The sequence below is a fragment of the Montipora capricornis genome, chromosome 4 (assembly GCF_036669925.1).
Source record: "Montipora capricornis isolate CH-2021 chromosome 4, ASM3666992v2, whole genome shotgun sequence".
Taxonomy (NCBI): domain Eukaryota; kingdom Metazoa; phylum Cnidaria; class Anthozoa; order Scleractinia; family Acroporidae; genus Montipora; species Montipora capricornis.
The window spans coordinates 1,803,640-1,818,224 of record NC_090886.1 but is presented as its reverse complement, the minus strand read 5'-3'; the positions used below and the strand labels follow the sequence as shown (position 1 = coordinate 1,818,224).

Sequence of the window (14,585 nt, the reverse complement as noted above, 5' to 3'; positions counted from 1 at the left end):
TGTTTTTAAAACTGTGTTTATATCAGGACAACTGAATTTTAAAATCGCTTATTTTCACTTTCAAATTTCGCGAGCGCAGACATCTTGAATACTTGTGGCGTGTTACGGTTTCCCTATTGTTCTGACACAAAGAGCTTTTGTCTAATAACAATAGGGCAACCAAAACACGTCACAACTATTCAAGATGGCGGCGCCCGCGAAATTTGAAGATAAAAATAGGCGATTCTAAAACTTATTTATTTCGGATACAAACACTTTCTTTGAAAATATTTTCGACTGACTTGACTGTAAAGGTTATTTCCTGTGATTTAAAGTTATTTTTTTGTTGAAGCGGAGGTTCCTTTTAATATTTTAAGCAAGAGCCGATACAACGTAGATTTGATTTTAGTGATGTACTATATTTCGGCTGGCCAAACCAGCCTTCTTCAGGTACAATGAGAGTTTACATTGAATTGCTTCTATGTACATATATATATATATAGTAAATGGATGTTGACGTAATACTGGAAAAAATGTGATAAAACATGGCAGTTACAAAGATTTTGAATTCAAATACTAAGAGTCACGGAAAAATAACGGAAATCACTAAAATAATAAACTGAAATCTAATACGTTTCTTCGCGGATATTAAGACCGTTGGGATCAATTGTCCTGCCTTTTAAAATTAAAAAAGCTTCCCTGGCCTTAATTTTAAAAGGCAGGACAATTGATCCCAACGGTCTTAATATCCGCGAAGAAACGTATTAGATTTCAGTTTATTATTTTAGTGATTTCCGTTATTTTTCCGTGACTCTTGGTATTTGAATTCAAAATCTTTGTAACTGCCATGTTTTATCACATTTTTTCCAGTATTACGTCAACATCCATTTACTATATATATATATATATATATATACATATATATATATATACATAGAAGCAATTCAATGTAAACTCTCATTGTACCTGAAGAAGGCTGGTTTGGCCAGCCGAAATATAGTACATCACTAAAATCAAATCTACGTTGTATCGGCTCTTGCTTAAAATATTTAGTTTCTCAACTTGAAATAACGCCGATCAGATCAAGCCACTGATCCAACGTACACCGACAGGAAAATTGTCCACGGTTGCTTGCTTCGAAACTCTGTTCCTTTTAATACTGCCCAACATTTCATCTTTCCAGTAAAATCGCGCACAACATCAGTGCGGAGTTGAAAAACTATACGCTTGTCTTCATAATTCTTCAAAGAACTGTATTCTTGCCGTGGAAGTTTCCGTCTGAATCTACAAAAACAAAAGTCAAGGGTAAATTTTAATCTCTCAAGGAGGAAATAGTTTGGATATTTAATTCATCAGCAAAACAACGCTCAGTTACGCCTTACTTTTTGAAGTGTGGAATATTTATTTTCGCCACGTCTCATGTTCTCGTCATGTATATGATCCCATCGTGTTTGTCGATCATCGATCTTAAGACCCTAAAAAGGAAAGATTTTTAATCAACACAACGCCATCAAAAACATGAATGAGAAGGAATGAAAGTTTTTTTTTTGGAAATGCGGACTTGAAACGATTTTTTCTCAGCGAAAATGACCCAGGGTGCAACGCACGGCAATGAGTTGTAGTCCGGCAAGAGCGGATCCAGGAAGGAGTGGGGGGGGGGGGGGGGGGAGTGTGCACCCCCCATGTTGGTTCCTTTTTTCCTTTTTATCTTCTTATTGTATGTTTATTTCTGCTGAAACTGTTTACCTAACGTGAACATTTTTATTAATGCAAACCATAAACAAAGACCCCCTCCCCCTTAAAATATTCCTAGATCCGCCACTGTCCCGTTTAGGTCTGCATCTTTTTGGCTTATTCGCGATTGCCCTACTTGCTCTCAAAACTCCCGTAATCTCTAGCGTAGAAAAATTGCTGTCAAAAACAATCGTCCATTCTGTCAATTTGCCAAGTAAACAACAAACAGAAATAACTTTGACTTCCAGGAGTGATCCTGATTGGTATGTAAATTCTCCTCACAATTTCAATAAAATGTCAGACAAACAGGTATTGAGAATGAAAATTATCATCAGGTTAGAGGTGTGATCTTGATGTAACACCAAATCCTCATGACTACCCAACAGAGAAATCTATGGTACTATAGTTAGGAGAATTAACTCCTCGATTTTCGGAACGAAAGGACCAACATTATCAACAGCGTTAAGGACATACCTCCATCTGAGTCTTCAAGTCTTTGAGCTGCTGCTGTATATTTCTGTTTCTGTGATAAGAAAAAACAGTTTGAATTAATTTGACTACCTTGCCCGCACAATAGGAGATGAGAGATTTCCGGCTAAGTACGCACACGGTAAACGCCTGATTTTTAGTCCACTGGTGGTTCTAAACAATTTTTACAATTGTTATCAGTTTTTCTTTTGAAAACCCTGTGTAAGCGAGGTGGTTGCATGTTCATGTTTCTGTATAACGACCACGGTTTTAGTTACTGTCTCTTATTACAACAACTCCGAATTTAGTCGATTCATTCAACATCTTTTTCAGTTAATTTAATTTCGTTGTATGTCAAAACCGAATGCAGTAAAAAAAAAAACACAAAATACATGTACCTTTCCCTCTCGTATTCTCGTGATAACTGATTAACCTCGCCATCTGTCAACTGGTTCACACTGCGGTCGATGTCGGCAATTATTTCCCTGGGGTCACTGTATCTCTAGAACCGTGACACAAGACAACCAAGGTAAATTATTTTGTTCCAGAATAAAAGCCTTCAAGAGGTAGGAGAAGAAATTTCATGATCAATTAAGGATTGTTTCATGTTTAGCGTGAGTCTATCGAGTTATGGATGCACGCGAGAAGTTTGGAGAGAAAACGAAAGAAGCTTGAGAGTCCACGCCTAGTAAAAACCACAAAAAAAATAAAAAACTTTTAATCTCTACGAAATAAATGCCAATGGACAAAAGAAGTCTCATGACAGGCGACGCTGTTAATAAACTGAAGAGGTAGAAGGATCTTGGCATGGACAGATGAGCGTAATTGGCTTGCAGTGGAGTCGCTTTTGTATATCGATGTGGACTGTGCAGTGGTTAAAAATCGTGGATTAACTAAAGTGAACTAAACGGCACTTGCCGTTGGTCGTAGCTGTGTATATAAAATAAAGCGATACAGATTGCACCGCAATAACTGCGGCGGACGGAAAAAGGAGATGGCAAAAATGTAAATATTTGAACACGTCATCTCACAGACGCAAGGGCATTCGCCCAGAGAGATAGAGTTCATATTCGCGCTATGGAATTGGGACAAATTCCGCAGCAAACAGTGCTCGACCTTAGCGGTAGTCCACTAGTCCTGGACTAGTGCAAAATGCTTCTGGACTAGTAGAAACTTAGAACCACTGGTCACAGGACCAGTAACTACTTTTTACAATGTTTTAAAAAAATACATTAGGTGAAAACAAAATACACGTCTTGTAAAAGTTGTTTCGATGCGTTCCTCGCAACATTTCGATGGCGAAAACAGATAGTCCTAGACTACGAGCAGTCCCTTTGTTTTCTTATAGTCCGTCGAGAGCGGAGCGAAAAAAACAGTCCAGACACCAGCTTTCGCGCGGCCAAGTTTCGCGCGGCCTGTTTTTTTCGCTCCGCTCTCGTCGGACTATAAGAAAACAAAGGGACTGCTCGTAGTCTAGATAGTCCAATGCGAGGACTTAAGCGAGAAGACGAAACAAAGTTGAGGTTATATATACATATATATACATACTACTAGGACTAGTGTTGGATTTCCAGCCTTGTTGATTCAAATACAATTTGTTATTAGCTGGTAGCCTATGAATCATCCTCGGATGATCTGATGTACGTCCTGTTCCTGAATGTTAAACGCCAGGCAACCCCCCGTGGCTAACCTCACTGATTGCTCTACTGCCAGCAGGGTTACAAGTCATGATGGTGAAAGTTGACACAAATGTAACACATTTTTTTCAAGTGTACCGGCACTGTACATTAATGTCTGACTCGTGTTTTACTTTATTAAATTGTGGGTTAGCCTGGTTAATGTCTGTCACTCTTCTTTCATTGGCTCTCTGGCAGTGGTAACGAAGTTTCATGATGACATCAATGAAATTTAATTGTAAAAAGATACTGCAAATAATATTGCCATGCTGCAATCAGGAAGGACTACCACAGATTTACTCAGAACTAGTAGATTTTCAGTTCAAGTAGTCCCAGGGCAAGCGATTTAAAAAGTTGAAGTCGAGCACTGGCAAACATTAACATTGTGCATTACGGACATGCAACTGAGAACAAAGTTATTCCTTTGCATGATTCGGCAACTGAAAAACCACGTTTTAAAGTTCAACTCATTTACTTACAGAAAACAAATCCGGTGAGGAAGTAAATTCCACAAGTTTTTGCTTGGCCAGCCTTTCGGCTTGCCGTGATTTCATCAAGTCCTCTTTCAGTATTAAGGCTTCCCTTTTTCTGCAAGAAACAGATTGCAGTCTACCTCTTAAGGTCATGTGTAGCGGGAGATAGTCACTGTCATTATTTCATACAATTCAAATGTTACTATTCTGCATAAAAATTTAACAGACTTTTCGGAACATTTTGGTAAATGGTTAGTTGCTGATAACGCATCTTCAGTTCTTATTACTACCTTCACTATCCATGTTATACTTTACTAACCCTAATTAAATATCATATATGGTTACGTAATGGTAGTGGTTGTTACAGCGACTGTTAATTGAGTGATAAGAGCAGTTTTCAAATGAATGTCGAAAGTAATAGGCCTAGTTCGATATATCAATATCAAGTTCTGGCTGGCATGGCTACGAGACTTTATGGTCAAAATTCACCACTAGCCACCTCCACTTCGGTGAATAGTTGCTAATAGGCCATTTTCTCACGGCTGGATAGGATCTAGCATGAAATGGAGGCTAATGCAGGCAAATCTTTTCAAATGCAAATTAATTTGCCCGCATTAGCCTCCATTTAATGCTAGATCCAGTCCAACCGTTAGAATACGAAACTGGCCTATTAACCATATTTTGAAGCGTCGTAGCCATGTGTGAATATTGATATATCGAAAATGGCCTATTGCCATTCTCGTCAACAGAGCCTCGGATCGACCCAAGGCTCTGGGAAACTCTATGTAGGAGAACATGCGCAGTAGGGTTCTCATAGCCAAAAATTGGCTATTTGAATCTTACGGCGCCTGCTCACTCATCGTGCTAACATGAATGCACCAATTAGAGACGATTTTGATTGTTCTTCACGGAAACCAATGAGACGACACGTTGATTCCGGGTTCCCCAGAGCTCTTCTCTACCTCAGTCAAGAGAAGAGCTCTGGGGTCGAGATTATTTTTATTGTTTTTCTTTTGTTTTTATTCAAATGATACCTTGATGACTCGTTCAAGGCAAAAAAATATTGTTTTGAATTTTAAGCTCAAAAATGAGGCATCAAGGGCTAATTTGAATAGAAAAAAAAGATTATTTAAATGACGCCCATTTTGGAACAAGGTCTATTGCTACGCATTTGAGTTGCTTCATTGCCCTGTTTGCAACTGCTGTGATTGGTCGAATTACTTTCATATTTGTTTCACGACACTCAGTTAAAACCCGCTCTAAGACCCAAGACCAAGGACGTTATTGCAGCCAATCAAATAAGAGCCAGAAATTTACATGCAGCCGGCGCTAAGCGAAGTTAAACCCGTGTGAGCAAATCACAACTTTTCTTTTGCCCCTGACTGTTTTTTCAGTTCAGTTGAAAAGAGTAGCTCTCACTGGTTTTTCTTCTTCACCGAACATTAAAAACATGGAAACTGTGACTTGCACAAACGGGTCGCGTTTTTCTGTGCTTCTGGCCGGCTGCGTTTATTTGCATTTATTAAAAACGTAGATCATTGGATAATGCAATTCTAGAGTTCTGATTGGCTTAGCCATCATGGCATATGAGCTATGATACCATGATCTAAAAATAGCAGTGTTTGTTTTTACAAAATGAAATAGGGAACATCTGTTCATAATTTGTTGGTGTTTTTTCATAAAACAAACATTCCACTCGCGCCTGTTAGATATGAGAGGATTATAGCCAACTCGGCGCTACGCGCCATCTATCATCTCATATCCAACGCGCACTCGTGGAATAATTGTTAAATAGTTCAATTACCGCGTCTTTGTGATTGGGCAAGCAATTACTTTGCTCTGGACATTTGATTCACAGTGCATACGCAGCTTCATATTCTCACCAAGAGCTGCTGCTATATTAATGCTATATTTCTTACCCCACTTCCGCCTCCTGTAAAACTCTTTTTAATCGTTCTTCTGCTACTTCACGAGCTCTTCTCTCGACGGCTATTCTTTCGTCACCAGACTGCTGAGTATGGTAAAAACGTGAAAAAAGCCGTTTCCGTGAATTTTCGATGTTTTGGCGGCGAGAAAAGTAGAGCGAAACGGCCCACTTTTCGCGCGGCCAAAAAATCGAAAATCCTGCATGTTCTACCTAAGCAGGCTACGTGTTGTCAGCCAGTTCAACATTTCTCTCACATGAAATATCAATTGCCATTCGCGTCGAAGGTTATGCATGCGACGGTTTGCGCTGTGTGCGGCTGATGACACCGATAGACATCCTACGAAAATTGGATCCATTTTTGGTTCCAGATGACGCAGTAATTACGAAAAATCAAAATCCAAAGCAATCCCAACACAAGTCAGTTTCGAAAGAAATGTATGTATTTCACGAGTGGGCTACAGACGAAAGAGAGAAATGATCCTTGCTTTCGTCTATAGCCCGTACTTCAAATATATACAATTCTTTTATCGAGTCCTCTCACGAGAACACATTAGCCCAACAAATTGACCTGCTCCAAACTGAGTGGATACATAGACATGGGTTCGAATCCCGTTAGAACCACCTGAATTTTTCAAGTGTCTATAAGAGACAATTGCTTAAATTTAACTTTAAAATTTAATTAAATTTAATTTAATTTAATTTAATTTAATTTAATTTTCCAGATAAGTGCGAGGACCACTTCCCTCCTTCGACAAGTCCATTTTCTCAGACCAACCTTGGGGGGGGGGGGGGGGGGGGGAAGGAGGCGGGGATAAAATGAAGTTAATACTCAGCATACCCTGCTAATGCACATCCGTAGTCGCTTGATTTCTTCTTCTGCATCAGACGCTTTTTTGCCAAGTAATACTGCTTCTTCTTCTGCCACTCTGGCTTTCTCTGCTAATAGCTCTCCCATCTCTTCAGATTTGATCTTTGAGAGAGAAATGAGGAAGAACGCAAGAGATTTTGCTTTAATATTTGACTGCAAGACAGTATTTGGTTTAAAGAAACTTGAACTTACAAAGATTTGAATTCTATTGACGTAGGTTTTCAAATCCTTACTGCATGTTAAAAACGGCAATCACCGTTATCGCACCTAACTTCCTCCTTCAACATCCACTCCTTTTCACGTTAAACGCGTCTTTCATTATGACGTAAGTAACTTGTGCTGGTGCTGTCGCCTACTGATTGGTTTAAAAAATCTTGCGCCAAATTCTCAGACAGTTAAAGATGAAAGCAGGACCAAATGTACCTTAATCGCTCGCGTTCTCCACGTACCGCGCTCGCGGTATTGATTCCTTTTGCGACGTGATTGGCTCATTTGAATGTATGCATGATCTGTTGCGACTGGCGAAATTGCTAAAAAGGTGCTGTTGACGATATTACTGGGACACTTTTTGCCGCAAAAAATTTTGCAAAGAAGGCCTATATTCTCTGTATACGAGAAAATTCGAGCTGTACCTGACCAACCACGACGAAAATCAAAGCATAAAAGAATACTAACACTTTATTTGGTTTGCGTTAATTTGTTGATTTCAGTTTACAGTGCCCCCAATTAGTGTTCCAGCGCTAGAACGACTAGACGCTCAAAAGTTCCTTTTCGTTTTTCCTTTGCTTTTACCGAGTGACGCCCAAATATCCTCATTTCGTTCTCTAGTTTCTTAAAATTGGACGTTTTTTCTTTACTTTAAGAATGGGGGGGGGGGGGGGGGAGGGGACGGGACGGGACGGGACGGGAGGGGGGGGGGTAAGGGAAGGAGAGGAAAAAATATCATTGTAACGATCTACCAAAAACGCGTTTTGCAATCGCGCGCCTGAAGGTTAGGGTCTTGCGAAAAGGGGTTAAAATAGTTTCTGTTTCCAGGTAACCAATCGAACTCAACTGTATGGAAAATTGAGTTACCAACGCTTCTTTCGCTCTGCTTGCTTCTTCTTGATATTCCATCATTCTTCTCTCTAGCTCTTCTTTTTGTTTGACAACATCCTCACGAGTTTGTTTTTCTTTCATCAACTTGTCTCGATCAATCTGCAATAAAAAATGCTTATTATCAGTCATTTTAATCAGATTGGTCCAAAGCGCACTGTTTGTCCAAGCCGTGGTACATGTAGCATGCCAGGGGGCTTAGACCCAATCAATAAAATCAGCGCTCGATAAATTGATTATTACAATTTGTTTCTCCATACCACGAGAGCACCTACACAGAACACAGTCAATATGACAAGAGTTAAGCCCACCTTGAATGTATATGGCCAATATACATTTGCGTATGACCAAATCGCCTTTTCCTCCCAAATTTCTTACCCACCCAATTTTCGAGTTTGTTCTACTTTAACACTTTCACGAACTGTATACACTAAAACCCCACTTTGGGACCACCTCTTGCAAGCGGCAACCTTTCTTGCCTGCAAATACAGCCATCATTCTTAGCTCACCGCCGCGCCAACAGAGGAAAGGCCATCCTAAAAGAGGCATGTGAGAGACAAAGAGGTAGGGTGTTTCACAACAAATTAAGGAAATGTCAATGATACCGAGGCCCGCCCTGACCTGTCGTCTCATTTTCTCTTCTCTTGCCAGCGATCTCATCTGTTGTATTTCCATTGTATCTGGTTTTCTTCTCCGCATGTGAAGTTCGTGGTTACCCACACACAAGTCCAGGATCTTGTAAAAAGAAAAAAAAAAGTTGTCATATTCAACAGAAACAACTGAGAGAAATGCATGCGATGTTTCCTTGTCGTTGTTTTGAAACAAGTCTTTTGAATCAACAACCACACATCGTATTGACATGATTTAACCCCCTGTTGGAAAAAATGGTACATATAAAAACATACGTGTTAAACAAGTTAGGCATCCCCCTACCCTGCCTGAAAAACCGTGACTTCGCACACATTATCAAGGCTCTAAAGTGAGCCTTGCGTTCTCTGATTTGTATATGTGGCACTTAATGAAAACATTTTGAAAGAAACAATTTAAGCATTGCCCTTTAAAAAAAATAATAAACTACGATCTTTTTCTTTAGTAGATGAGTCACATTATTATTCATTATAAAACAAAAAAAAAGATCAACTTGTTCATTGAAAAATACATCTATTTCTCTGTTTTAACATAATCATCTGGGTATTCGAGTTTGTTCCATGTGAGAAATTATACATGCAAGTCAACCATAATTCCATAGTAGAGAATTATTGGACGAATGACGTCACATCAAAGGCGGCAACAGGACAAGGTGCCTAAAAACTCAAGGGGAAAGGGGAGAACACTTCGTCTTTTAAAAGATGTGAAAGTATTTTTGATTGAATATTAAAACTATAAAGAAAAGAAAAAACTTGTACAGGTCTTGGTGGGTGTTATGCAACTCTGCTTTGTCACTTAGTGACTGATCTTTATGTGTTAAGGTTTGTTACCTCGCATTTTTAGGCATATAATTTTGCATACCACTTTGTTGACTCGCAGTTTTGAAGCATGAAATATAAAATCTGGAGATGACTTGTCAACAGGTTTTATCTGAAACTAAAGACAATTTAATGATAAACTTTAGATAACATAAGTTTATGGTGACTTTTTTAACAACTGAACTAAGTAGCACACTAGAGTAACAGCGAAAGCACCAGGATTCTAAGTATGCATCCTATTTGGGTTCAATCCTGGACTTATTGTCACAGCTACAAGTAAGTTTGTCTGGTTCTTTACTAATCACTGACACATGTATGCAAATAATCAGATGCCTTTCATATTTTTTACCAAGGTTGGAAATTAAAATTCTCCATTAACTGGGATTTATGAGGCCCTCTCAATGGTTTTGGGGAACAGGGGAACGTAGACAAAAATATTTTAGGGAACAAAAACCATTGAATTAGAGAAGTAAGGGAAAAGGTCCATGCATCAGAACCAAGTGTTCTCATTACTGTAATCTATCATTCACATGCCTGACATTTGAAAAACATTACCCTTCTATCGTGAAATGAAATATTCTTTGTCTCATTCCAAGGAAAGGAAATTTTTGGATTCAACTTGTTTTCTTTTTCATAAATGTTCAATCCACGAGAATCAATTCCAAGCCACAAGTCAGTTCCCTTTCTGTTCTGAAAGGAAAAAAAGTGTTTTATTATCATTATTATTATTGTTATTATTGTTATTATTATTATTATTATTATTATTATTATTATTATTATTATTATTATTATTATTATTATTACTGTTGTTTTTATTTTTATTATTATTGATTGAAACCATAATAACAAAAAAGGCATCACCATTTGGAAAAGTTGACAAATATTTTCAAACCTTCAAAAACACCATTTAATGCAGAGTTCATCACACCAAAATATATTATTATCACCCCCATTAGATTGTTAGCAATGCAAGCTACCATACTACGTTGAGTCAAGACAGAAAACAGTTAAGTTGTGTGATAGCGTCTCTTAAACATGTACAGCTACAGTCATGTTTTCAAGCTGTGTACAGTGTGCATACATGTACCTTGATTTCAAAGTACATCACACCATACATCTCAAGGTCCTGTGCAATTTTCAAGTACTCCACCTCAGCTTCATCTCTGGCATAAGTTAAAAAAGGAAACATAGTAATATTCTAAAATGATTGTACAAAAAAATACACCAAGACAATAATAATGATTATTATTTATAACATTTTGAAAACAGCATCCCAACAGAATGTGCTGCAATTGCAGAACGAAAACAACAGAGTGACAAGAGCTGTTTGGTTTCATGCACAAACCAAAAAATGCACCTTTCATGGTAAACAAGAGAAAAAAGCGCAAACTGTTGTGTTTAAACAAGGGGTCCAATGCCCCACATTTGGTATAATACATGTATTTCAAATCCTAAGGTCAAGCATCTCTCTCCTTAAAACAAAAATTAATGCAAAGAAAATGAAAACATGGTAGCCCAAATTCAAACAGCTTCCCTATAAATATTAACTTCCCCAATTTTATTTATCTGTTTATTTATTTTGAGATTAACACTAAGGTAGGTGTACCAAGGCTGCTGCCTAAGAAAATTTTTCTGGAGCACTTTCGGGCTTCCGACATTAAAAGTTAGTAGCCTGAATAATTTTTTCAAGAGCCCAGAATTAATCAATTAAAAGTGAGGATGAATCACCTTGTGATAAGTTAGGTGCCCGTTCGGGCTACTTGTTCAGAAATTTGGTTGCCCGCGCTCGCAAGTAAGGCGCCCAGGTGACTGGGTAACCATTAGGCAGCAGCCTTGTGTACGACAAGGTATCTAATGCCCAGCAGCAACACAAATAAAGGTATATAGTACAACAAAGAATGAACAAGGTTATTTAACAATTCAGGACAAACAATCATGGTATTTACTTGACAATATTTAACCTCCTAGGAGTGAGACTTAATACATTTAAATGTCAAATGCCAGATGATTCAATGCAGGCAGTTTAGGGGTCAATGGGTCAAGGTAGATTATTTCAAATGAAGATTTATTACACATAACATGAGAATTTTATTCCATAAAGCTCATTTGTACAAATCTATACCCTTTATTTTCACATGTGGAAAAGGCTTATACAGCCAATCAGAATGGCGTACAGCTATTTCACATGTGGAAGTATAACCAATCAATCATGCCAATCACTCGTGCATTTCGTGCAAATCGTACTTTGAATTAAATTAAATTTGCATTTGGTTCTATTGTTAGTGAGTTTTTGTTTCTAATTTGCATTCAGAAAACTATTTTAATGAAAATTCTCGTCTTACATTGTATGTGTAATAAACAGTTCACGGCATAGAAAGTGCTTTGTACGGGGTTTTATTCACTCGTTGTTTGTGTCAAAAACCCCATACAAAGCACTTTCTATGACGTAAACTATATCTATTGTCACAATGAAAAAAAAAAGGCTTAAGTCTAGAAAAGAAAGATATATTTAAATTTTGCTTTAGCTGTACAACAGTATGCTACAAAAAAATGTACATAGAAAACCTTCTCATTTCCTTGTGCTCAGCATACCAAGAAGTGATTCTCTCTTCCCACATGTCAGAAGTCATCTGATACTGGTCAAGTACCTGGGAATATACGTACACTGTTAATCAGAGATCACTAAGTCAAGGAATTTGAATATTTAAGTACTGCGAAACCACATGCACAATGGAAGTACTTTGTCCAATCAAGGCCAGCTCAAGAACAATATGCATTTCAAAGGCAATGATATGAACCAGTAAATCTAAAGTAGTTGTAAATATGTTGTTTTCTTTTTACAATCTATGGATCAGCCATCCTCATTGTTTGCACAAAAAATGCAACATAATAAAATGTTCCCTTGGGCACCGAAACTGCTTGAAAAATAGCAGAAAATTGTCCACAAAGAGAAGAAAAAAATTGGTCAATCACAACAGCTATGTTAACCCTGAGAATAAAAAGACCATAAAAACTAAAAAAGACACTTTTGAAGATTAAAACCTGCAATGAGAAATAATTATTATATCTCTCAGATAGTACGCGTGCTGTAATTGGCTAAATTATCGGGCTGTATTCTACAGTACGGCCTGCTGTACAGCCCGCTAAATTTAAAATTTCGACAAAACATCATCTAGCGAGTTTTTCATGTCATTTCTGTTGCATAAACTTGTACTGAAAACTGTTTGAATCTTGCAAGCAACTATTTCAAACTTAACAGCCAAGAAGATTTAGTTTTTGAGATTTTGGCAAGGCATTCTTTGTGGCAGTTGAACCTTCCGCTTCACTTTGACTAGTTTCCTTGCCCACGCACCAGTTAATCTCAGAGATATAATAAATATCTTACTAACCTCGTTTTCTCGGTCCGTACTGTAAGTTACGGATCCTCATTTTTCCCGTTGATTTATGGCCCGCGCGCTTCGCACTTGGGCCATAAATCAACGGGAAAAATCTCGGTCCGTAACTTACAGTACAGACCGAGAAAACAAGGTTAGTAAGATATTTATTTCTGACTGTGATTGTTCAAAGGTATATAGCACTAAATATCAATAATTATTACTCAGGAGATTATTATTAGATCTGTCCAAACAAATTGAGTTATCTACTGGGTCGTGATTTACTTGGCCCCAGTTGTTCAAAGACTGGATAACTCTATCCGATGGATAAGTCATCACAATCTAACAGTTTCAGTGCATGCAACTATTTCAGTATTTAGTTGCAAAGCCTTGAATATGCACACTCTGAGCACTTAGAACTACAATGCAAGTAAAGGCCTGGCCAACGTCCAACTGGGATTATATTTTATACTCTGGATAGTATTTTAACCGCTGCGTAACTTTAAACAACCTTTCATGATGGATAGCAATTGCAACTCTTCAAACAAACAGGGTCAGCAAATTGACGATGCGATGTACCTCACATTAACTTAATTTTACCAACCCGTTGAGGAAGCAGGAGGTCATTTGCCAGGAAGCCAGGTGTGTGAAACTCCTTGTCATAGTCTCCATACTAAACAAAAAATTGTTTGCATAAACTGCATTGCTACAAAATCAATGACAAGACATTTACTTTGTGACTGCAGAAACTAACCTTGCCCTCAACAAGCCTGCTGTATACAGTACCAATGCCTGATATGTGTGAGACAGTTAACCAAGATGCCATGAACCCCTTGCCTACAGTTCACCCCCATGGTAGGAATTTCTTTTTCTTCCCAGAGGTTTTTTGAAAATTCATGATAGTGAAAAAACAATTTGCAAACGGAGCAGGTTTGAGCTAAAATATTCCTACATAATGCAGGCTGACCCCCGGTGAAATGCTCCATAAAATCCAACTAAGAAAGAGACCCTTATGTGGACAAGTGACCTCACCAGAAAAGAGCAAGAAAACTAGGAGGTCTTTTTTTTGCACAGGCTCTGACTAACCTGCTTTGGTGGACAGCTCAAGACAAACATGGCAGCAAGCGTCCACTTACAGCTCTTAAAATGAACGTAATTAGATGCACACCCAATTTTGATATCCAACACAAAGTGTCCCTCAAATCTAAGCATTAATTTTTGCTACCCTTTCCAACAATGGGTACAACATGCAAGTGTAAGTGTTAGCCTTATTTTTTGGTGAGGGTACATGTATGTAAATGCTGCGGTTTGTCTTTACTTGAGGACTGGACTTTGGGAGACACTTTATAATTACACTAATTAGGGACTTCAAGATACACCAACTATGGACTACTGACTGCTGTTAAACGTGTGAACTTCCTCAAGCACTGGGTCGAGTGCAGGGCTGATGGTGCGAAAATACCAAGTAAAGTTACCGGACTACAGAATATGTGGTATGATCAAAGCAGCAGTGCACACTTTTACA

At 38.2% G+C, this 14,585-nt stretch overlaps 1 protein-coding gene across 3 annotated transcripts in view; it reads right to left on the bottom strand.

Annotated features, from left to right (window-relative positions):
- Nucleotides 1-218: 218 nt before the first annotated feature.
- The window catches only part of LOC138045123 (merlin-like), a 20,562-nt gene continuing 6,195 nt past the window's right edge, over nt 219-14,585 (bottom strand). The window contains exons 4-18 of one of the 3 annotated variants that reach the window (XR_011131536.1): nt 13,665-13,733; nt 12,252-12,334; nt 10,774-10,849; nt 10,242-10,376; nt 9,730-9,804; nt 8,842-8,955; nt 8,200-8,322; nt 7,096-7,227; nt 6,250-6,341; nt 4,337-4,445; nt 2,580-2,683; nt 2,188-2,236; nt 1,362-1,454; nt 1,139-1,263; nt 219-349 (exon numbers count right to left, since the gene is read on the bottom strand). Coding sequence is in view for 2 of the 3 variants with exons in the window: in XM_068891521.1 (XP_068747622.1) it covers nt 1,213-1,263; nt 1,362-1,454; nt 2,188-2,236; nt 2,580-2,683; nt 4,337-4,445; nt 6,250-6,341; nt 7,096-7,227; nt 8,200-8,322; nt 8,842-8,955; nt 9,730-9,804; nt 10,242-10,376; nt 10,774-10,849; nt 12,252-12,334; nt 13,665-13,733 (1,305 nt within the window). In the remaining variant the exon portion in view is untranslated. Of the gene's footprint in view, nt 350-1,110; nt 1,264-1,361; nt 1,455-2,187; nt 2,237-2,579; nt 2,684-4,336; nt 4,446-6,249; nt 6,342-7,095; nt 7,228-8,199; nt 8,323-8,841; nt 8,956-9,729; nt 9,805-10,241; nt 10,377-10,773; nt 10,850-12,251; nt 12,335-13,664; nt 13,734-14,585 lie in introns of those variants that run through there. The other 2 variants (XM_068891521.1, XM_068891522.1) reach the window with 2 other exon arrangements.